Source organism: Spodoptera frugiperda, chromosome 25, assembly GCF_023101765.2.
Source record: "Spodoptera frugiperda isolate SF20-4 chromosome 25, AGI-APGP_CSIRO_Sfru_2.0, whole genome shotgun sequence".
Lineage (NCBI taxonomy): Eukaryota > Metazoa > Arthropoda > Insecta > Lepidoptera > Noctuidae > Spodoptera > Spodoptera frugiperda.
Genome location: NC_064236.1, coordinates 21343469 through 21369067, shown reverse-complemented (window position 1 = coordinate 21369067; position 25599 = coordinate 21343469). Strand labels below are relative to the sequence as shown.

At 35.1% G+C, this 25599-nt stretch overlaps 1 protein-coding gene across 8 annotated transcripts in view; it reads left to right on the top strand.

Moving 5' to 3' along the window:
- LOC118267774 (glucose transporter type 1) overlaps window positions 1–25599 on the top strand; it is a 133095-nt gene that overhangs the window by 71635 nt on the left and 35861 nt on the right. For 7 of the 8 annotated variants that reach the window (XM_050704086.1, XM_050704087.1, XM_035581990.2 and 4 more), the window contains exons 2-5: window positions 2471–2532; window positions 2930–3031; window positions 19102–19198; window positions 20425–20590. In XM_050704086.1, coding sequence (XP_050560043.1) covers window positions 2944–3031; window positions 19102–19198; window positions 20425–20590 — 351 coding nt within the window. In that variant the 5' untranslated portion in view covers window positions 2471–2532; window positions 2930–2943. The remainder of the gene's footprint in view (window positions 1–2470; window positions 2533–2929; window positions 3032–19101; window positions 19199–20424; window positions 20591–25599) is intronic. The other variant, XM_050704092.1, reaches the window with a different exon arrangement.

Here is a 25599-nt window from a genome sequence, read left to right as displayed (position 1 = left end):
TACACAGAGACAAGTATAATGAGAATCAATGGCCGACATATGCCGCGCAAATAAGCTTAATTAACTAATTACAGTAACACGAACAATATTATCGAATGGCAGTTAATAGATACTTCAATTTTGTTGACAACGCAACAACATAAATGTGAAATATAAGTTTATATTCGCAATATTATCCGCCGACTCACACAGATTTTCTCAACAAGTAATATTTTCCTAATCCGACTCCTAGACGGGCACGGACAATAAAACTAAAGTCTTACTGCATTGTAGTAGAATACAAAAAAATAATAATAATCAATGTAACGACATACAGAGCCCACTTTAACCAATTAACGAATAGTAAAATTGATTGTCGCTATAGTATTAACTGGACACCGGGCTTTGGGTTGCAAATGCGGCCCTGGTAACCGAATTAGTACGCGCGTAGCACCGGAATTCGATACATTACTTACCATTCGATTAGAGTGCATTAAATCCAGTCGTGGAGTTTGAATCGCTTTCTATGTCCGTGTTATTCAATTTTCTAACAAACGCCACGACTTTGTGCTGGCGAGTCAATGGGATTGCAAAGGAACTATTACATTCGAGCTCCGGTCAAAGAGAACTCTGGTTGAGGACATCGTAGAGTATGCGACCGTGAAGACCAACTGGACTTTGATGGTCGTAAGGTTGGAACAGCTTCAAAATACCAACCTCAAGTCCTATGCGGTGCGAGTTCCAACTCTACATCTTGATAAGTTCCTCTCTCTCATCTCGATAAGATCTCGAGAATTTTGGCCGAAAGGTGTCATATACCGACGTTTTCGAGGCAGATTTTACGTGACACCGAGCAGCGTAATACGACTCCACGCACCGTCACATCGTGTGACCTTAATAATTAATAGCATGATTATGTATTTATAGTATTTTATCTATTTTAGTATAGTATTATTGTATTAATGTGGACCTTCGTTGCCTGATGTATTAATAAATAAATAGAAAATTAGCTACTCCGGAACTTGCAATAGACCTTTGAGCTATAAAACCTATATAATCCAATACGTTTTTGCGACACGAGTGATATACTTAACCGTATCCCAGATAATCGTCTGGCATCTTTGACTGATCTGATTTCTTTTAGCTTTACCAACCGGGATATACGGGGCAATGCGCTTTGTTATTGGACAAAGGAAGTTAACGCTGCGCTCGTTGACTGTAAAATAAAGAAAGATTTAATCCAGTTTATACGGTTAAGTATATCACTCGTGTCACAAAAACATATTGGATTAAACAGGTTTTATAGCTCAAAGGTTTATTGTAAGTTCAGGAGTTAGTTGATACTATTCCTCCGAGTTTCAAAAAGCCTGCACGTAGCCAATGCTCTGTATTGTACAGTAGCTGCAAATTGAAGTCCCAATGGAATACGCTACGCGTTCGCATTCCAAAGTCTTGCACTATGAAGTCTGCAGCCTTTAACTGGCTTTATACTAAACTAGGCCCGATCTACTTCAATCATTTCTATTATGAAGATATCTGTTCTGTTAGTGTAGACGTTGACAAATTTCAAACATCTTCCTTTCATTTAAATATAAGTTACATTATTACATCTAAAGTCAGCTTAAATTGTACAACTTCTACTACTCTACTTTCCCATCGCTATTCTAATTTCAATCGTTGTTTGAGAAGATTTAATTTCGACGCGAATTGAAACTAGTGAAAAAGTTTTGCGAACGCAGTAACATTTCTATTTGTGTGACGCAATCACATCTCGAACAAACTCCGGCCAAGTTACTACGGTACGCTTGGGATGGGATATTTTTACTTCATTGGTATTTGGGTGGATAAAATTTTATGTATTTTCATGAAACAGAAACGTTCACCAATTAGAGCGACGTTTGGCACATCTGCATTAATCACTGCAGACTGCATAGCCTCCGCAGTTTGCATCCTATCTTAGATACCTATATACGACATCCTTTAAATGACCGCGTCAGACACAGTCTAACTTGAATTTTAATTAAAACCTGATTGCATCGTCAAGTCGAGCACAATCTTAATGGGAACTCTGCTATCTTGTAGTTATAACTAGTTTTAAAGTTTGAAGCTCTGCAACGGCCAATAACGAATTGAATGGTGTGTGTGTGTGATATTGATTGGAGATATGATAGCTGCGGACACGAGTGGCTGGCTCGCCTCTGACTCGGAAGTGTGTAGCACTTTGCGATAGTGCCGTCGACCACGTGTAAGTTATCGATATCTGAATTGCAGATCAATCTGATATAATCTATTTACAGTATTCTGTTTATGCTACATATGTATGTATGGATCGTGTAAGGCAATACAGTTAGGAATACAATCATACTCGACACTACATATACACTATTATTTAGTTGTATAATCCTAATCTGCGCAACTTGTACACATACACACCATTCTATGTACCTACGACTCATAATTAAATTAATTAGTATGTATTATATTGTTTCAGACCACAATGTCGCCGGTTAGACTGACATCAGTCGTAGTCAAATGACAATAACTAGATTAAAGGTAATTTTTTAACTTTTATCAGAAGTAGTTGGTTTGGTCGTTAGATTTGGAATACACGAACTTAGATGAGATGCATGTTGGATATAAATGGATATACTCGTATGTATACAACACTCATGTATACAGTTTGTACTACGTAGAAATGTATTTTGTGGTCAATATCTTAGCTTTACACTTTGTTTTCGCCTTTCGTATTTGTGGCATGGTTGGAGCTATGATTACTGTTTTTGCGGGTTCGATTCCCGTACGCTGTATGTTGCTATGTGTACTTACAGATACTAGCGATACCCATAAACGTTCCGTGTATCCTGGCTAGTTTGATCCTGGTGTTTGTTGCATGTGTCTGCACTGTAAGCGTTATCTAATGGCGCCGTATGTCCGTTTCTCTGTCTGTCAGTGTCGGGAGCGCTCATGAGACAGTCGTGTCATCGTTTGCTGGAACATCAACACCCGGGAGGGGAGGAACCCCCTCTGTACTCACCCATAGACCAAATTTCAGGTAAAATCATTATATAGCATCCGTATCTTGTGTACCAGGGTTTTGAACGAGTTTTACACTCTTGTTTTACACTCTTAGCTAAAACAAATTCAAGATGACGATATTCGACTAAGTTCTTCGTGATGATTTACTTTATTAATTATTATGTTATCGGCTTACTCACGTATTGTTTTGACGAGGAACTCGACTAGTTTCAACAGCAGCGTCGCAGCGCGACAATCACCGCGTCGTGTGTCGCGGAATGCTGCTCATGAATATGAGCCTCTAGCATGGCTTGAAACTAGTTGAGTTCCTTGTCAAAACAATACGTGAGTAAGCCGATAACATAATAATTAATTTAGTATGTCTCACGAAAGTTACAATAAAAACATGATTTACTTTTTAGAAATAGAAACGTTATATTTATTTAATAATATGAAATATTGTTTTTATTGCCAGTGTACTAATTTTGAAGTTATTAAGATTAAAGAGCGTGTCGTTGCGAAGCCCTGGTACTGAGGTTTAGATTTGTTTTTTGAGATTGAAGTTAGCAGCTAACTTGTGGGTAGTAGGCCAAGGATAGTAGGCCAAACAAAGTACGGAGCCGCGGCCTGTTTCACTGGTAACTAAACTATCGCTCATCTCACTGCGCAAAGTTGAAATAGCTCTGACTACTCTGCCAATATTACTTCACGTGGAAGCGAGGAAAACTTGCATTTCCCGGAATTAGTTTCACATGAAAAATAATTTGTTGAACACTGTTTGAAGAATAAAACTTTCAACAATCAAATAATCATGGGAATGTTAGAATTTGAACTCTGGTATATTTATAGAAGAGTTAATGAGATATCGTGTAATAAAAGTAAATTGATTCCATTTATACCATATCTCTAAATGAATTTTAACATCTTTGCTCGTTTATTTTATATTTTTTTTATATTTTCCATCAGTATTCCGATTGTACAGCATAAAAGGCGCATTATTCAATTTTGTAAAATTTATTAACGCTTTAAATGGTTCCTATAAAAAAATAAAAGCATTTTTTTATGAAACCACTACTTCACACCTCATGCTTTTTACTTTTATTTCTTGTATTTTCTATTTACAAAGTGCGAAGAGAATTTTATATTAAAAATGTAAGTTCATTTTATTTGAAATAAGGTTAATTGGTTCAACTACAGAGCCTTTAATAACTGGATAATCGGAAGATTAACTTTTTATGAAGATAAAAGTATTATACGCTAGGAATATTTTTATTCTTGGGTGGGTCGCTCGGTTAAAAAATAAACTGCGCTTCGCCTTACTTAGAACAAGTTAGCCGCTAACTAGGAACGCTGACAAAACCTTAAACTATTGAACGGAGTCTTTACTACGACAGTATTATAACTTTTTTCTGAGTACTTATAATAGATGTATGTATAGAAGACATTTACAGTTACGTATTTACTACTCTTACGATATTTGTATCGTATTTTTACGGTGGACGGAGTAAACTGCATTTGCGATTTTAATTTTTTTGAAAATGAAAATAGTTTCTGTTTATATTGACTACTATTATTTTATAACTGATAGAAAATTAGTATATCATTGTATACATTTCTCTGATAATTATGATACATTTATACCAAATTATAACTACTAGGAAAAATGAGAATTTCACCTAATAAATAGTTATTCCGCAATTATTTACCTGATTAGTATCCTGTATCACAATATTATTAATGTGAAAGTTTGTTTGTTTGGGTGTTAGGATGTTTGTCTGTCGATCACGGTGGAAGTCAGTAGTTTCAGTGTGAACTATATAGTGATAGGAGTATACTTTTTATCCTACGGGAACGCGGTCCAAGCCGCTGGCAGAAGCTAGTTCAACATAAATATATTGCAATTTGCTGATTCAATATAAATAATGAACGGATTCAAACCACAAATATCAATTAGACCAGAAGTATGAGGTTTGAAACCTAGCTATATGTTATTATTTAACCACATTATTAATGCAATAGCAAGCATTTAATTACATATGTAATGTATTAGTCAAATAGTATAATCCAAAGCCAACATATGTACATATTTGACTAAATAATGCGGTTGATGTACGGATGAATATTTTATTTTCTCCTGTATCTGTTTACCTACGTCTGTTTATCCATATCCTGGTGGCAAGGTGGTTTAGGATTCCCAATTCCCAAGTACCAATGTGACATTTTCCGAGTTATATGTACTTTCTAAGATTATTTAGACACCACAGTCAAACGGTGAAGGAGAACATCGTGAGGAAACTTGGGCTTATAATTTATAATCATATTATAAGTTTGAAATCGGCCTTTGGTCAGCAGTGGCCACTTATAGGCTGATGATGTGATATCTACGTCAAGATTCATTTAATTCCATCGACTTGAGGGAAACTATTAACTCAGTTATGATCAATGGAAAGAGAGATTGGTGGTTAAGTCTCGTTTTAGTTATATTGCCTTCAAAAAGTGCCTAGCTTTTGGGGAAAGAGGCAAGGGAGTATAGGATTCTTACCTCACTAAAACTACCGTAGTAGTCATCACTAGCAATTACAAGGGGCTACTAGATAAAAAAAAAACCAGCACAGCAGCCTTGTTGAGGCTTATTTCATACACTGGGCTTTTCAATACTCTTGATAATTATTAAGTTGCTTTACCAAAAATAATTTGAGTCAATTTTAAAAGTACCGTAGTTTTATCAGCGTTTTTCTATTAATATTTGTATGTTTTAGAACATTATGTGTTGGTTGAAACCAAGTAATAGTGTTGTTATCACTCCGATATCAATTAATAACATATTAATTAAGTTCTTAATCTTATCGATATCGCCATAACAACACTAGTAGTTGATTTTCAAATGTGTTTAGAAACGTTGCACGCTTTGTCATTTATTCTTTAACATATTGTACTATGTACGTATGTCTTGTATATACACCATTATCTAATCTCACGATCTATAAAACTTATGGTTTTACTGAAGCACTTAAAAATTGTTCTGTTTCTCTCGATACTATCCGCTCATTGGTTCCACCTCGCAGTTCATACTTATGTTCTAAAAACCAATGACGCATTCAATATTCTTATTACTTTAAAAAAATAAGATTAATTTTATGTGTTAACTAAAAGGAACAATTCTATTCAATGAAGTTAATTTACCCGGTCCTCGAAATCATTGGCACATACCTCAATGATATTGTAAGCGAGTTTTTGTGTTCCTGGAATACTGATCGTGAGCAATATTGTATATAAAATTCGAATGAAAATATTATTCCAATTAAATTATGCCTCATCATACGTTCACTGGAATCCGTATGTATGATAGCATTCAAATAATTTAACAAGTATTTTGTCAGAATTATCGAAACATCAGCTTTTATCTTTATTAGTTTCAATAGTCAATCATTAAAGTATTTCATAAAAATTCATATGTAGTGGTTTATTATATCGAAGTTAAATATTTTTGTTTACTCATCAAATGATTCATTGAAATGTTCAATATATCGCGCTACCATACCCGAGAATTCCTCTTTACTGCGATGTTTCGAATAAATAAACGTAAAGGCAATTCCAAAATTAAAATTGAACGAATTTGTAAATGAAAATAATAAATTTCGTACGTACATTTTATACAAATATTTTTTTAACCGAGTTCAAAAAAAAAGCAGGTGGTTCTCAATTCAGCCGGTATGTTTGTTTTTCTATGTATGTACACCGATTACGCCGAGATGTATGGTCCGATCTGCGTGATTCTTTTTCTGTTCGACGCGGAGTCTCCCAACTTAGGTCCCATTACAAAGGAGATGGCTAAATGACTGACCCAGGCATAATAACAAGAATACGAATTTCACGCTAACCCGTATCATTTAAATATTCACTTATGAATTATTTTGTGTTTAACTAATTCTTATACTTGGTAAACAAAAATTAAGAAAAAATAAGTTTCATAATTGATTTTTTTCTGTTGTGGTTTGACATGACAACACGGAAGTAGGTACTGCAAGCTATTATTAGGACATTAGTTTCCCCGAAAATCAAATCGAAATAGTTAAACGAACATCAATTTTTAATAACGGTAGGTAATATAATTACTTTTTTCTGAAACCAAATAATTGTAAATGTTTTGATCGACACAAAATATATATTTTGTATAAGATTGCACAATCTTACTATATATTTTGTGTCTGTCCTTGGTTACTTTGTGTTCATTATCTAGTATAAGCAGAATTGTTTACCTATCTACCTCATATATAAATAACTTTCGGCTCAGGTTCATCAAAACGCCTTGGTAAAGGTTCAGAGCAATGTTATATTTTGAAGTTTTTGTAACGTTGTTTGACGTAGGAGCGCTACTTTATTTTCAGGATTGTGCAGATATGCCAAGTTTCTGGACCTTCTTAACTACAAAATATCAATCTTTAATTATGCGGCTTTATTTATTGCTAGGTACCATATTTATACAATATTTATTTGTACGGGTTACGACGTCCATACTTTGGTTTAGCCATGTCCTTTGATTCGGATTGGTATCGATTGATACTACAGACACACACTACGGAAATAAATATTATTTATCATTTAACAAATATAATTTGTTCTCTGAATAAGGAAAATATTTTTGTATCATTGATTTTCAAACAAATGTTGTTTTATGATGCTGTGGAATTAATTACGTTAAATAATAACGAGTCGGAACATAAATGGGAAAATAATGTTGATTAACCCTCGAGGCAATATGAACATTATCCAAAGACTTCCTCCATTAACTCACAATGCTTTTAATTATTAACTGTCAATATAAATGTTCAAATAAATGTTACTGCCATATTTACTTTGCTATTTATAATTATATCTGTTAGTATACCTAAATTAGGCTTGTCTGTAGAGGATTATTTACAATCATTTAGGAAGATCATTTTCCTTTCCTTTCTTTTCTTTTCTTCAGAAATGAAGTCGTTTCGTATAATCCCTATACATTATGAAAAATATCCATTAAATCTTAAAATGAAAACAGAAAACACGTTCCGAACTGAAATTCCACTATAAGGTAACCACACAAAAACTGAAAGCTTACAGCAGATGAAATAGCTGAAACTTCCACAAAGCTGATATGTACCCACGCAGGGAAAGTTGGCTCCCTTGTTACCGCGTTTCGACATGTTACTCACTAGAGTTTCAACATACTATATTTCATATATATTATATACATATTTCAATATACTTTGATCATAACGGTGACAGTGAAGTCTACTTGTTAAAACTTGTTTGTTAGTAGTTATGAGTTATGCAGTTTGCACTCAAACTCGCTGTAGTTACACAAACTGCTGGGCTTTTAATTAGCCGCTCACGACTCAGTTGCAAAAACGTGAATATCAAAACTGCAATGTTTTTCCTATCCACCTGTGAAACAATACTTCGCTTTAGTAAAAGTAAAGCGCTTAAATCCAAAGCCAGCATTGTTGTCCTTTTTTTTGTTGTACTTTTAGCTGTGATGTGAGATATGTTGTCGTTTTTATTTTCGGTCTCTATTGTTTCTCTCGTAATGAAAACCAATATTGGTTCCCAGTTTTGAAAGTTTTACTACTCAAAATGAATATTCTTCATAAATTGAATCATCAATTGATGTGCAAGCAAATAAAGGAGTGTGAGAGATACCGATTGCGGCATTTGCTTCTAAAAAGCGACTTATAATATATTTCCTCACGTATTAATCCATTTTGTGGCACACGTACTCTTCTGTCCTCATAACCAGTCAAGACAATAACATCACAAGTAACTTTCAAAGGCTTAGAAAATGAATGCACATTTACCTCTGTCGTTACAAAGACAAACATTAATAAAGAAGTCTCGTCGTCGACGTCTAATGCATAAACTGAATTTCGCTCCAATACATTTTATTCCATAGTTTAAAGCTCTTTGTGTCTTTTTGAGGCAATACCAGTGGTATTTGAAATGCCTGGCTGCCGGTTTCTCGTTCAATATTCATTAATACAGGTAAAAAGTTTAATAAAGATACGTATTATAATTATATTGATTTGTAGAACTGCGCAGTAATGCAATCAAGGTATCAGCATATACCTACAGCCTGTGAAAGTCTACTGTTTTGTATCATCGTATCATCGACTCTACCGACACACGGTTAGCTCATTGTTTAAAAGTTAAGAGTAGAATGAAGCTAGTTATGACCTCAATAAATTCATTATCAATGTTGTATAGTCATCGTGTCCGCCCACATTTTGCTTTTGGTTCGTCGCCGTGATTGGTTCCGTTGTATGCACTATCACTCGCGCCGCCGCTTATTCTAGGAAAGTCGTCGAACACGCCTCCTACCTATTTTTTTTTTGAGGGTGGAAAATCATCCTATGTCTTCACCCGCCTTGGGCGAGGCGAGAGAGAGTGTCAGACTCTTCTGACTAAAAACGCCTCCTACCTACGACAGGTAGGAGGCGTTTTTAGTCAGTCAAATAACTTTAAACCTTTTTCTAACTAACATTTTATTGGTCGATTGGTTTTGATTCAATAGGTATGTTTCCTACTAGTCAAATTTAATACAATCGTCAAAAACGATATTTTCTATGAACTCCATCCATCCATAACTTCACGCCTTTAATCCCCGAAGGGGTAGGCAGAGGTGCACGTTATGGCACATAATGCCAATGTAAACCCACATTTCACAATTTATATTGTAAGTCCCATGTAATAGGTGGTGAGCCTATTACCATATACTGGGCACATTTCCAGACTCCGTGCTACCACTGAGAAATTTTCGAAAAACCGAAAAAAGCCCAGTAATACTCCGCCCGACCCGGGAATCGAACCCGAGACCCCTTGCCCGGCAGTCGCACTTGCAACCACTCGGGCAACGAGGCAGTCTATCTATGAACTTTGTATGAAATATTCTATTATGACGTCAAATAGCAGACTTATTTCTAGAAATTTAGCTAGAAAAAATCGAAAATTAAGTAGTTCATCAAATTTATGAATGAGAGTGTGATGATTTTTGAATATTTGATTGTATTGAAAAGTTGTAATAATTTATTTTTGACCCAGTCCTCATCCCTATTGTAACAGAACTTCACGATTGGTTGGATAGTTAAAACAATTTAAACGTTGATTGAAATAAGCACCATAACATCACACCTTTATCACACCTACTTATTTTGTTTCACCATTCATGTTATGAGACTCACACGAAACGACGACACACATGAGACGACACTCTTGCCATATAATCTGCCCATTGATTCAGCTAAATAGCCAATCAATGAAGATTTTAAGAACCCACTTATGTTTTTCACTTGATATTAAACCCGTTTTGATTGGCCATAATCCGAACATAAATCAAAGTTGCAGGTTTTTATTAGGTCGAGTTTTTGCCTTGCCGGTTGAATTTGCATGCAGTTATTAGTGAGATACTAGGAATAGCCGTGCAATCAATTCTATCCTACACGTAGCCGTTCAATCAAAATTCAGTAAAAGGTAAAAAAGGGACCAATTCCCTCTCCTCTATATAAGTTTTGAAACGGACATGCTCACTAACACTATTTTAGAAGACGGGATATTTTCATGTTTATTTATGTCTATGAGTTTCCAATATTTCGGCACTGTTGCATGCGCCATGATTACGGATGAACTGGAGTGTATGCGGGTGGATGTTTAAGAGCAGACAAATCAGTCTACCCTCTTTCTAGTTCGTGTATCACTTGTAACTCGATTCACTTCTCGACACACAAAACTCACTGTGTCCGCTCGCGAACTTTCTTCTTTCTTGGCACTTTGAGGGACACAATTGGACCACTGGATTCCAAGCTCTAGACAGTTGAAACCCATCCTCCCGATTGAAGTTTTTGTACTTGGTTATCTCAATAGCTTCTCTTACCAGTCTATATAGTGGCGTTCTGTCCAGATAACTTGAGGGTTATAGGTAACTCAATCCAGTGGTTTGATCCAGGTTCTAAGAGGTGTTGAGCTATAGCGGATTTTTGTGCGTCATTGTTTTTCACCGCTCTAATATGCTCAGAAATTGTAAAAGCCACAGTACGCCTAGTCTGACCGATATATGATTCACCACAGCTACAGTCCACTTTATAGGCACCAGCAAGTCTTTTTAAAGGGAAGCTGTCCTTCAGCGAACGCAGCAACTGAGAAACTTTATGAAAAGAGTGAAGACAGTCTTTATGGCATATTTCTGGAGAATGTTAGCAACCTTATCTGTCACTCTCTTCACGTATAGCATCAATGCTCTCCTCCTCTCTCTCCTCTCAACCTCGCACCTCCGATGTCTATTAGTGGGTTTCTTCTTGAATTGTTAGTTACTTGTTTTTTACCACAATTTATTTATTTATTTATTTATTTATTCTTTATGCACATGAATTACATTTGTAATTTAACTCTTGGTTTATAAGCCGTGGGTTCGTTTCTGGGGTTTACTTGGTTTTAATTTACCTCATTTTATCACGATATGTTAGATTATGTGGCGAGTTATCTTTCGGTTCAGAGAATTTAAGACAGTTGTTCAGCAATGGTCAATTGGAAATTTCAAGCTGATGATGACATGTTAACTTACTTTTAAATTAGGTAATCTTCAGATTTAAAAACTTACATTCACTTCTATCTAAGCCATCTTGAAATAGCTTCATATGCGCGAATAACCTACATCAGTTCGCTGCTGGTCTATGTACCCTCTTATATATAAAAAGTTAATTTGCCATAAATCAGTTTCGGTCGGTCAGTTAGGTCGCAGTTAAAAAATATGTAGTTTTCTAGTCTGCTCTTGCAAGTTGCAAACTCACGAAGAGAGGGTGCAAATAGAGGACGACAAACGTATTCTATCTACCGTTAATTGGATTGGTGGCATGCTCGGTTTCTTCAATTATGTTTCGTTTTTTTTTTGTTTGCAACTTCACGCCTTTTATCTCCAAAGAGGTAGGCAAAGGTGCACATAACGCTATCAATGTATACCTACTTTTCACTATCTATGTTATAAGTCCCATTTAATAAGGGGTATAAAAATTTTATTATGCCCAGTTTATGGCAATAGTGAGTCTATTAATAAAATTTCAGATTCCGTGTTACAACTGAGAAATTTTCGAAAAAGCTCAATGATACTTTGCCCGATCCGGGAATCGAACCCGAGACCCCTAATCGTCGCACTTGCGACCACTCGACACTTGCGACCACTCGACCAACGAGGCAGGTGAAAACATTAACTGCCAAGAAAATACTGTTGTGTGTGTGAAACATCGCTCAACTTGATTACTCAGCAATTTATAAAAAATCCTTTCTGTTTTCACTGCCGCAGCCGTTCCTGCGTTTACAATCAAATATTTGTATACGGTAATTAATTAAATCAATTATAATTAAAAGCGCTTAGTTTCAATTTCAACTTAGATATAAGCTACTTGAATGATCTGTAATTTATTTTTGATTTTACGTGCCCCTAAAATAGCGTGTTTTTATTTAAATTATTAGGTAATTTATTTAACTGAAATACCTCAACTTAAACAACGAACAATTGAATTAAAAATACGGTACCGTACTTAAAAAGTTATTTGCTATCCGTTCGACTAAAAACAAAAGATAATCAACAATCATCAACAACAAAAGATACCTATTCTAGTAAGTTCTTTTCCTGAACTTTAATACCTCACCCTAAATTACGAATTTTGAAGACAATTTCCCTAACATTGAATAGATTTTTATATCATCTACAAGATTAGATGATATAACTTTATGTACTTATAATTATACTATATAAGCGCGATTTAAAAATAGACAATAGAATATCACTTATATTTGAAAACCATAATACAATTATTTATCGTAACTTACTTATAATTAAGTATCTACATTATATGTTGTCGCGCTGAAAAACACGTTTTTATTAAACATGTTATTTTCTGCCCTAGAGAGCTTAAAGCCAATAAAATCAAATAATAAACGTGTCCGATGCTTGTGAATTCAAAGTGCTACAGGGAAAATCGAGGCCCCGGACGCGCTATGTAGGTATAGGCACGCAGCCACCGCCCCGGCCCGGCCGGCCAGTACCGCCGCAAGCGCTACGTCCCGCAATTTTATATCTGGGAATATCTTAGAAAATATTGATTTAACATATTTAGATACCTGAAAAATAACAGAATTTCTCCACTACTTAATAGATGTTATTATTCAAGTAAAAGTAAAGCTTCCTTTTGAATAGTAATTTTATAGATTTAATTACTTAATTAATTTTATAGATTTAGTACATACAAATGAAAATAGGGACAGAGAAAGCGACTTTATTTTATACTATATAGAGTTCTTGGGATATAATCATATATTTTCTGATCCAGTGGTTACTAACTCTAATTACTTTTACAAACAGCAACCGATCTTATTCACCTCTTACTGGCTACTGTCAGAGCTTACTTCTTAGATTGTGAGCGCTATAACTGTCTACTGTTTTGATGTTTACACGACCTGACTAGACGGTCAAAACAGTCTAGACACTGTAAATTATAACATTCGTTACATCATTATAGTAGGTACATTATAATGTACGTAAAATAATAAGTGGCTCATTATATACTAAAATAACATTTTTTTGCACCCTCACGTAGGAAAATTTTGATACAAAAGGTTCTTAAGAAACGAGTATTAAAAAACAAAGTACCTACTTGAGAAATATTCAAGTTGTTTACTAAGGCTCACATTATAACAAATATTGTTAAAAAATTCCACGAGAGATACATTGGATTATTTATCAAAAACTAAGAAAAGTACATTCAAAAAACATTCTAAAATTGTTTTAATGAAATTAGTAAAAACAGCAGGGCTGATGCCCGATCCGGAGCTGCGGACAACGTAAAAGGTTACCGAGGCTCCGGCTCAAAGCAGGAGAAGGAACGGGGTGGTTTTTAGTCAGTAAGAGTCTGACACTCCCTCCCGCCTCACCTAAGGCGGGAGAAGTCATTGGATGATTTTCCCCCTCAAAAAAAAAAAGGTAGGTTGAAGCCGGAGCCAACTGTCAAAAGGATTATATTATGTTTTTCGCAACGGGAAATAATAAAATACCTCTCAATCATCATTTTCCACTTATTTGTTTCTGAAGAAGCCGATTAGGTGTAATTTCAGCTAAGGAATTTTTTTTTTCAATCGTTATCAGCTTGTTAAGCCTTCCATATTAGCCAATTAGCATTAATTGGCCCATCAATGATTATAAGTCGGCCGTCCTTGCTAAAGAAGATTATTAAGTATCGAACATTTTATAAATAACTTGCGAGCCCCACTTTGTGTTCAGCGAAATATTGTTATTTTTATCTTACATAACAACCTTCAAACTTAACAATAACAAACCTGATAAAATACAATCAGAAAAATCGATTCAGCTCTTCCCGAGATTTAGCATTTATCAGCATTCAGCAATTTATTTTTATATTATACATTTATATCAGCTACTATACTACGCCACGAGGGTCATTCAACTCGATGTTGCTTTGTAGGTATGTGTAACTTTTATTACAGGCAGAGATGCGTAGTCGTGTATGTGACCATTTTCCACCAGTTAGCTGTAGGTTGAGCCTGTACCATACACCGGCTTGACTCAAATAACGAACCTTTGCAGAGTACAAATTAATAGCAACATGACAATAGCTATCTTCCTTATCTTACACGAAGAGATTTACAGAAACCATTCCAATTTCACCTCAGTCTCGTCGAATTTTTCAGCGACGCATATTTCTGTGGATACCACAGCACTGCAATGACAGGCTTTAAATAATTATGCAGACGCTCCGATCCGTTGAACATTTTTAATGGAAATTCAACTTTATTTATTGTGAAATAAAGTCGATAGTCAATTAATGATGATGCCCTGATGTATATCGAGAGGCATTTAGAGCATGTTATACAAAGTAAACACCGCTAGGCCGCAACATAACAGTCTCAGATCGATAGCCGGTGCAACAATGCCCCCGTATCTCGTATAATAGTGTGGCTATCCCATTCAGTCAGGACGTCAAGGCTTAATTATTGATAGCCCATTAAGCTGGCGTGCACAGGTTGCTAGTGTTTGCCAGAAAGTAACTGGATCATTGAGGGCGCTGTAATATCATTTGAGGAATTTCCTTCCATCCTCCGTAAAGGCACAGCTGGTGCAGAGTTTGATTTTTCCCATTATTGATTACGCTGATGTCTATTACTACGACCTGAATGCAGATCTGCTCAACAAACTGGGCCGACTTCTAAATACCTGCTTTCGGTTCGTTTTCAACTTACATAAATATGATCATGTTTCTGCACCTAGAATACAACTAATATGGCTGCCCATACGCTTCCGCAGGCAGCAGAGGACACTGACTAGTTTATTCTCTTACCTTAAATCTCCTTCTTCGCCTGGTTACCTAACTTCTTACTTTCAATAGTGTTGCGCTAACCACACAAAATTTTTTCGTTCGTATCAAAATCCACACCTTCAATGTGGTGTCTCTCATCGCTCTGAATTTCTACACTCTTCTTTTTTAAAATACTCTGCCCAAGGAGAGAAGAATGGCAACAAATTGCAGTTCCTTTAAATTTAAAGTCCGCGAGCATATAATTAAGGATTGGCAGACTCAAAACAATTAAGGAAACTTATTTCTGCATAATATATTTTAATATTTATGCAGTATATGTAGTCTTTAGCAGTACTTCAGTCACTTCTTTCCGTTTCCGACATTTCACGGGATATTTAATGAATTCCCAATAAATAACGTAACTTATTTTATTAACTTGTTCATAATGTTATTGACAGGTTCTATTAAAAGCAACCAACAAAGGATAAAATGGGAATTCATGAGGAATCGATATATTAAAGGGATATATTATAATTTATTTACATAAAATAAGAGGGAGCGATCAAAGAGAAGGGTGTAAGCTACGTGGAAGAATACCGTTACAGATGCACTTGTGTACGCCGAAGTGGCCATTCAAACCTACACATCATTTCACCTCCTTAATAGAACCCCGTTTCGACAGTACATGTTTCGTCAACCGTAGAATTTTTTAGTATAGATATACATATCTCCTATGGCGGGTGTGGATGTTGACGAGACACACGTGTTTTGAACCTAGTGCTCTATTCGAACATAGCTAACAAATGTATGGAGAAGCTCCAAGATACTTGGTGAAGCCTACCCCCGCTCCCTGGAGATGCGCGTACAACAAGTACGGTGCAGGGCACTGGGACACAAATAAGAAGATAGGATAAAGGCCTTAGCTTGTAATAAAACCACATTCATATACCCTTTTCCTACTTTCACACTGCTACTCACCAAAATTCCACACTACACACTGAATTTACTTAGTACAACTGGGTTCTAAGGAACCAATTCTAGTTTATCCTAGACAACCGGCCGCCTCCGCAGTCCAAGAGAAAGTCTCCTCTCGTTTCCATAACGTTTGTAACTTCTCCCTCGTCAAAGTCCCTTTGCAATACGGCCGGGTTTTATGACGCTTTTTGTACAATACTTATCTTAATTATTTCTAGGGACCTTTCATAGGTCAGCATTATTGCAACCATATGTAGCGTTTCGTATTGCGTTGGGCACCCAATTGTGACCATTTTACCCTTAAAATCATTTAACAATTTACAACTCAATTGCCTATTAGTTATCCCTGGTCAGTTTCTCATAAAATATAACATGGATGGCCTATCATGTGGGTCATTGAAAAGTTGTCTCATTAAAATATTGAGATGCTTTTGTTTATATTTTTAGGGATACCTGACAGACCGTCACTGCATTAAGTCCACTATCCACTATACAGTTTGTGATGAAGATTAAATAATAAAATATATGAAGTTATAAACAGTCGCAAACTATTTATTATTTAAAAATCAAACAGCAAAAGTGGGCCCAATTAATTTTAAACGTATTTAATATATATTATGTCAATCGTAATAAAATAGCTGTCTCTAATGACAACTTTGTTAGGTCGAATTTCATTTATTTGTGTCCAATCACGACCAAGTAATCAAATTATATGAATTTGTTTCTGTAAATAGATTTCTGTATATAGACTTAATTATAAGTCAAAGAGTCAAATTGTCTTAGTAAACTTATAATGCTAATTTTCACCTGTCAATTAAGAAACTAAAATATAATAAATTAAGGTAGCTTGAAACCATTTCAAATATACAGATACACATCTACTAGATGTACCAAAAGATTTTAAATATCTCGAAGTTATAATTAAAACCTTAGGTACTAACAGATACATGTAGAAAACTAAAAATCATATCACCCAAATCCCTTCGCTTATGTGCGAAGGGATTTAAATTTAGAATTGAAAACCTTTTAACTACAGACCAGATTCCAAAACCATTTAAAAACAAACAATAAATAACACTGTACCGTCCCTACACATATAAATAAAATAATCTCCAACCATTTTAGATGTACACTATTTTGCTATGTCGGCTGAAACCTAAGTCAAAGTCAAAGCATTTATTTCAATTAATCCTAAATAAGGCACTTTTGAAACGTCAAATTGAATTGTCTGTCAGTCTGTCTGTCAGTGAAGCTAGGCGCTAAAACTGAGCGACAACAGTTTGTAAACAGATAGTACTAAATCGCACTACGAATGTATTTCAGTTGTCTTCAATAACAAACAGATTTGCTTTCATTTCTCGGAAATACAACTCTCTCGAGATATCCAACGTGCATGACGGATAGGTGAAGCCATCTATCGGTTTCTAGCGTGACGTTGACGTCACTCTGGGGGCTAGTCGCGCTGCGGTTCGACAGGCATTAATTTAAAACTTCGACACGTTTCAGTTTACAAAGATCGGAATGCACTTCACCCTTTTTCAAGTCTTGGTCATGGTCGCTTAATTTTGTTTTGGAACCACGACTTTTGATTGACACGAATACATCTAAAATAGTATTCATATCCTCTTATTTAAGTCATTGTTATAACTACAAATCATCGAAATATATTTGAAACTCGTTAGATAAATGCGGTGCGTAGTCACCATGAAGCTTCCATTCATAAATTGCTAGTGACATATCTGTGTGCAAGCATTGACGTAGTGGTGTTCATTGAATGAAGCTTATGTGTGGGTGTTTGTAACAGAAATTCCAGATTTGAACCATTTTGTGAGAATAGTGTAGTTATTTCACTCGGCTCCCGTGAATGAAATGTATTCCTAGAATATAATTATGACATAGTACGAAGTGAAATGGAAAGTTTGAAACATTCACATCTGTTTTTAAACTAAATATACATAATTAATATCTAGTGAACAGTCATTTCATTAGTGTTAGAGTAATTAGAGGGAAAACAACGTCGCAAAATCTAAAGTATCTAATCGTGATTTCTTCTTCTATCTGACTTTTAACACGTCGATTCAATGTGTCATGTGAATCATTTTCGGTGTTGTAGTGTTGTCACGTGCATGTACAGTATCTGTCACGTCGTATCACCCGAATAGTAGGACACACTTCTTCGGATTTCTATCATGTTTCGGAACTCACGCTGTCTCTGTTTTAAATTGTGTTTTCATTCATTGGCTCGCGATCTTTAAATAACATCTTTAGCGGTTTACTCGCTATGCTGCAGGTAAAAATGTAGTGTTTCTAAATTATCTAAATTCCACAGGAACTAATTAAAATGCGTACCTAAAACATAATATAAAATATATAATTAAAAATATAATAAAATTGTAAGCTACAACTTAAATGTACGTCGCGCAAAATTAACAAGGTGCTAACGTATATTTTGATTTTGTTTAAACATTTAATTTTTCTTAATTAAAACACCTTCATTTTAATAAAAAGTCGACCTAAATTGTTCATTTCCATACCAATTTGTGGGTATCGCTGAACATCTAAATTGATTAGGGACCCTGTCGTGGCCATCGAAGCTAATTGGCAAGCGGTGTAAGGTTCGATGCTGAGTAGGTACTCGTAGCACCAACCGTTCAAAATTATGAGCCACGCATCCTTTCGGTTATCCAAATTCCAAACCACAAACTCTGCAACAAAAATAAAAAATCAATCAGAAGTACCAAACAAATTGGGAAGTTAGTTATGTAAAAAATAAAATAAACAAGTAGTTTTGACGCAGTGGTACCAGACCATGTGGGCCGGGAGGCCGGAGGCAAGCTGACACGATATGCGACGACGGAGGAAGACGAGACCACACTCAGGGAGCTACTACTTAGGTACGTGACTATAGCGACAATACCGGATAGCTTTCCGCCTTTAATACTGGCTTCATTTGCATACGATCATAAGGATCTCTCTATGTGTCGATGTGTCTTCTACATTTTGTTTCACCTTGGCTTAGCATCCTATCTCGTATAACAGATATGACGATGCGTTGACGAGTCGACTCGCGGTGGCTGAATCATTCACAGTTCCTATCATAACATCGGACCATGGCACCGTGGTTAGCATCTATGGCCACGACCTTGTTTCTCTCTCGCTACCCGGAATACATGCGTGCTTAGCACTTGCCTCAGACATTAACCTTGGGATAGGACGGGGTTATGCTTGCATGGGTGTGGTTGTAACGTTTTAATGTAGTGTTTTCATATAAACTAGATGGCAAATAATAGACTGTCTTAAAAAGAGGTGCCATTTCACGTGTTTTCAAGAACAATTTAAAAATTCTTTGTAAAGATATAATTGAACTTGGCTCACTGCATTCACCTTTTATCTGTGTTCACCTTTCACCTTAAAATGTTTGGTAATAAAACATAAATAAAGAACATTACTTTGATTAGCACAATGACATTTACATTTCACACGAAACACTAAATTAAATATGTATAAAGAATTCTCGTTTCAAACTAATCATAAAGAATTCTCGTTTCAAAACTAATCATAATTCAAATCTTTAAATCAATAACATTTAAATTTTATTAATTAGGTTTTATGTATTCAATACTATGTTAGAGATTCGTTAAACGATTAATAGACATGACGAGTAACATTTATAATTTGACTCGTAATAGAGCACTTTACGTGTGTTTATTTGATACTCTTGTAAACAAACAGTGTGATGTTTATAAATACTAATGTGATAAAAATAATAATTTACTCATATATCCCACATGTTAGTATTGTTGCCGACCTTTCTCGCCTCTTAACGACAAAACAAACGAATTCTTTACAAAACATGTCGTGTTCTCACGGGTATTATATATCCGACATCTACATCAGTAACATGTTTGGCTCATTCGTGTTACAATCAACTAGTGGGAAGTTATGAAATATTGAACTTAGAAGAAATAGGTTGAATATCTAGTAGGGTTACTTATTCAGTAATTTTGTGCAGTTTGTACAATTTGTTTGTACTTGTTGTATGGGCGGGGAAGGTCGAACTGACTTAGAGTCAGCTAGGGGATACGCAGGGTGGTGTGACTAACATTGACTTTGGCTGTAGCCTACAGAGACAGGTGAGCATAATGAGCATGAATCTATCCGCCAAGCTGGATGACCTGCAACGAGGGGACCGTCAGTTGGAGACGACGGTGGCGCTCTGCGAGATCCGCACGCAGCTCCAAGAGTTGACCAAGAGCGTCGAGTCATGCCAGAGTGAGGTCTCCGAGGTGAGTCACCACACTACTTTCTCCTTCTCTTTCAGATTTTTGTGTCCTGGAGCTCACATTTGTATTTATTCTTCGTCGCGTTTAAATTGATCTAAAATACTGATTTGTACGTTTTACTAAACGAGTTAACAATTTTGTGATTACTATGAATACTGACTGTGTTCTGATTTCAACAAACTGCCAACACAGCAAAGTTTAGGATAAGTTTCTTTATAATTAGCTTCAATTTAAAAACAACAATTATGTTCGCAAAGTATGTTTACACGTACAACGACGAGCATAGACCTCGTAACACGAACAAGTTTATCAAAATAATGTACCAAATGTAGCAGCGTAACGTCGGCTTGACGTCGTTAGCGAACTTCATAATACAAATAAAGACTTGTAGTATGTAAATAACATTGTAAAGACAGAGTTTAATAAAATCCGTTGAAGGTTTACATCAATTTCTCAATATTCGAGTACAAAATTAACAACACACATTGATTTCATCTAATAAAATATGGATTATACAAACGTAGAGTGGACAAAGATAACAAAAACAAGTCGACGTAATACCCCGTTACTATGTAAACAATTTAGTAACAATTACGTACGTACGATACAATACTGGAGGTGGCGTCTGGCGTACGGCGACACCGAATGAGTAGACAGGGACCTTGAAAGTGTAACGCGCGGGCGCGACGTGGTGTACGTCAGATACTCCGTCGCAGACAGCCGGCACCGTCAGGTACCAGACGACCGGGCAGACGGTAGGGTCATGTGTACGACAGGGAACGTTCAGGTGTCGGCCACGATAAGCATATTTGTGTCTAATTTTTATTGTTTACATTTTGTTACCTTTTGTATATTGACTCAAATTTTATTGTATCAAAAGGCTTTTGTTATCTATTTTCATGGAAACGTGGTTATACCTACTCTTAATCACGTTCCATGCTTGGACAGATTTTTGGTAAACCCGTATTGTTGATCATGACAGATAGGTTTCATGTTAAAGTGACGCAGCATTTGAGTAACCATCAGTCTTTCAAATACTTAGCACTGGTAATATAGAGACCAGCCTATAGTTATTGGGTTCTGCACTATCACCGAATTTAAACAAAGGAACTACTTTACTGTTTCATAATTAAATCTGGGAAAACTCCTTGATCTACACTTTTATTCAAAATTAAAGCTAAATGAGGCGCTATAGTCTCTATGAAAGACCTACACATTTTAACCGACATTCCCCAGAAATCTACAGTCGACTTAACTTTAATATTTGCTTTAATGACTGCTTGTGGGTTTTGTGTATTGAAATAGAAAATCAGAAGGGCAATCTTTAACATTACTTTTAAGAAGCTTGATAAAAAGAGATGGAGACGATTTCAATGCTCCCGTAGTTTTTAGCGGAATATTCTTAAGGAAATTTTCGAATTCCTGAACAACTTTTGAATTTGTATAAATGCGTCCATTTTTAGTATTTAAATAAATTCAACGTTACGTGGTTAATTTCTGCCTGTCTCGTTATTATATTTTAGGTAGTTTTTATTTTGTTTTCCGCGGTCTTCATTTTACTGCTAATATGAAGTGCTTTAGCATGCTTACAAACAGATTGAAATATTTTTGAGTACCTGGAGACATGACTGTGGAAAGCCTCATTATTATTAAATGGTTTTATGCCGTAAAGCTCAAACAACTTTTCCCTTCTTATACAAATACTTGTTGTAGCCCAGTTTATGACTGGGCAATACAAACTTACATTTAATGTTTTAACGTTTTAAAGGGAACATTTTGTCAAACTGTGTTTAATAAGTTGTCATAAATCTTTGTATTTGGCTGAATAATTATTATTTAATAACTCAATCTTTTTATTTGTGATTTGTCTGAACATATTTTTTCTATTTTGTGCAGTCGTGATAGTGTTAAAGTTGACCGATGTGTTCAGCCCACTGTGATCAGATTGTAATCTATTTACAATGTCCTTATGTAAATAATTACAGTTGCAAAAAATATTATCTATACATGTCGCCGAGGTGGATGTTACTCGGGTGGGCTCTAGGAAAATATTAGACAAATCAAAAGATTTAAAGAGACTCAACAAGTTAGTACAATTATAGTTGCTTTCCAGGAGATCAACATTAAAATAGCCAAATACTTTAGTATGTTTACTACTGGAGCAAGTTTTCTGTAGTACATCCTACGTTACTGAAATAAAAGTACTAAGATTCTGTAAAATAGGAGGCCTATAAACACATACTACAATATGCCTATCCAGCTCAACACAGGACAACTCTATTGTGTGCTCTATTGATAGTAAAGCAATATCTTGTCGTTCTTTATATTTCACTGACTTTTTTTATTAAGATCAGGCAACCACCATGTATCATTGATTGACGGCTAAAAAAGTTACCAACACAACAGTTTTCAAAATAATTTGATTCTACTTGATAGTTTGTCAGCCAATGTTCAGTTGTACAAACACTATCACACTTAAATTTTTGTAAAAAAAAAACAATTTCTAGACATTTTAATGAAAAGTCCTGCATATTTTGACAAACCAATTGTAACAATTTTTCTTGTTTATTCTTAGTTCTAGTTTCTTAGAGGTAGACTTAAGTATACTGCCCAGAAGACAGGTATTTAGGTTGTGATTTTGGTTCAATAATGATGAATTAACGTCACATCTTATTTTTATTTAAAAGTTTATGTGAGGGTTATTTAATTTTAGGCTGGGTCCGTACCGATAATAGAACTCGAAAACCTTCGAGACCTTTCGATATTAGAGCAAACCGATACAGAAATTAGAGTGAACAGTAGTGTCGAATGTATATTCATCTTATGCACTTATTCACTTTTTCTTTGAAATATATGAATTACAAATACATACTTGGAGATTAATTTTCAAGCATAACGTACTGTCGCAAAAGTCCATTTGGATGTGTGAATGTTTTTCTATTTTATCGTAGTTTTGCATCAAGTAGTTTTAATATAACCATAGCACCAATCCATTTCTCTAATCAATACATACTATAATAAGACAGTAAAAATGGAATATCTGTACATTAAATATTTTTCCACAAAACGAATAGGAGCCAACTATAGAAGAGTCACAGAAAACAATTTTTGGAATTTTTGTCTGTCTGTCTGTCTGGTATAACTTCGAAACAACAAAATTTTGCTTTGAATTACAAATTTAAATCAAATTATATATATTAGGTTTAATTAAAGTCACCCTCGTACCCATTTGTGAGACGGGACACTGGGGTGGGTTTTAGTCAGTAAGAGTCTGACAGTACCTTTCGGCCACCCTGGAAGGGTTAAGAAGGCTTAATGAAGATATTCAATGAAATCACTAATATACAATGTGGAAATTACTTGGTAATTGGAATGCGCTGTACAATAAATATCGCCCAATCACATATATTTCATCATATCAATAGAAATTCCAGATGGCTGATACATTGTTTGAACGATTTCAATTTAGTTTATTTGATTACCATAATATATTTGTATACCATAGATATATTTGAGAGTAGACAATTATTAGTCTTATCAAAATATTTTTTTTTGATAATCTTCCTTTGATTACCTCAGTGTTATCGGTTATACGATTTGAATAAAATCAAGTTTCTTATATTTTCATGCAAAGTATTATTATTTTTTCAAAACAAATAGTAAGTTAACAATGTGCATCTCTACCAATCCTTAATCAATAAAAGATAAGACATGGCACCATGTTATATTGAACAGTTTATTACATAAAAAGACCAAGTTCCAAAAACTAAAAATCAACAAGTATCTATAAGTTTTAAGTGTAAAAAATCTAATTAAATATCTTGACTTGACTCACGAGGTTGTCGACATGTGGAATGTGGATTGGGCTATCGGCAGTCAAGTCGGCCAACGGATTAATACCCAACAGCATCGACAACTACCTTAGGAGGCTAGGGTTGGCCGGATAGATCAAGGGCCTGATGCAGAAGGCAGTACTCCTCGAAACAGCACGTATTGTGAGGAGGTTTCTGTTTTTGGAGCCCTAACCACCGGAAGTTTGGACCATGCTCTTGTCGGCTCTTATTTTTATATTTTTAAATAATATTTGATATTGTATTTTATAAAGTAGCATTTAAAAATGTAATTTTATAGAATTTTAATTAAATGTTTCGAAAATACTATATTACTCAAATTGAATATCTTCGAAGTGCAGAATAAAAAATGTACGTACGTATAACATACACCAAACAAAAGCTTTTGCCTAAATCAATAAACAGAAATATTGTTAGAAACTCTTTGAAATGGGTTCCGAAAAGTGCATAATGGACAAGCTAGCCTTGGCACACATAGCCAAGGTTATATTCAAAACTATACAGCGACCATAATGCCGCCACTAAATTAAATTCCCGTCGCACGTTGCAGGTTACAATGTCACGAGTGACCAAAGAGAATTTCAAATGAAACAAAATTATAGTCTTTTGTGCCGGTAACTCAGTCCTATTTCATGAAATGGTATTCTGTTCAAAGCCTGCAATTACGGTTTTGAATAATTACACGGCTGGGAAACTAATTCATATGACAAAAAGCTGATTTTCAATCTGCAATTTTGTGTCATTTCATCAATGATGCAGTGCCTGGTTATTATATATGGGTTTTGTAATTTGAATTATTGATTGAATGTCGACCAGTCTGCTTTGTTATTGATATTATTTCAGTTTAGTTGCAAAATGGTCTAGTATTTTAGAAGCAATAAATATATACATATTTAACATATTTTAGGGTTTCTTTTTAAATATTTTAAATTAATTTTGTTTGGCTCTGATACTTTTAAGTTCCTGTACAAGTTGCTTAAATCGTGTTAAATTCCCCGTGCTACGCTTGCTACGTCATGCCGTGCGTAGTACTACGACGCGCTACGAGGCGCTACGATCAGCTACAAAGTGCTACGAACCGCTGAACAATATTTCATGCTAAAGTTTCCAGTTAGTAACGGGGCTAAAATGTTATAAGTGATATTGAGTTAACATATTTTT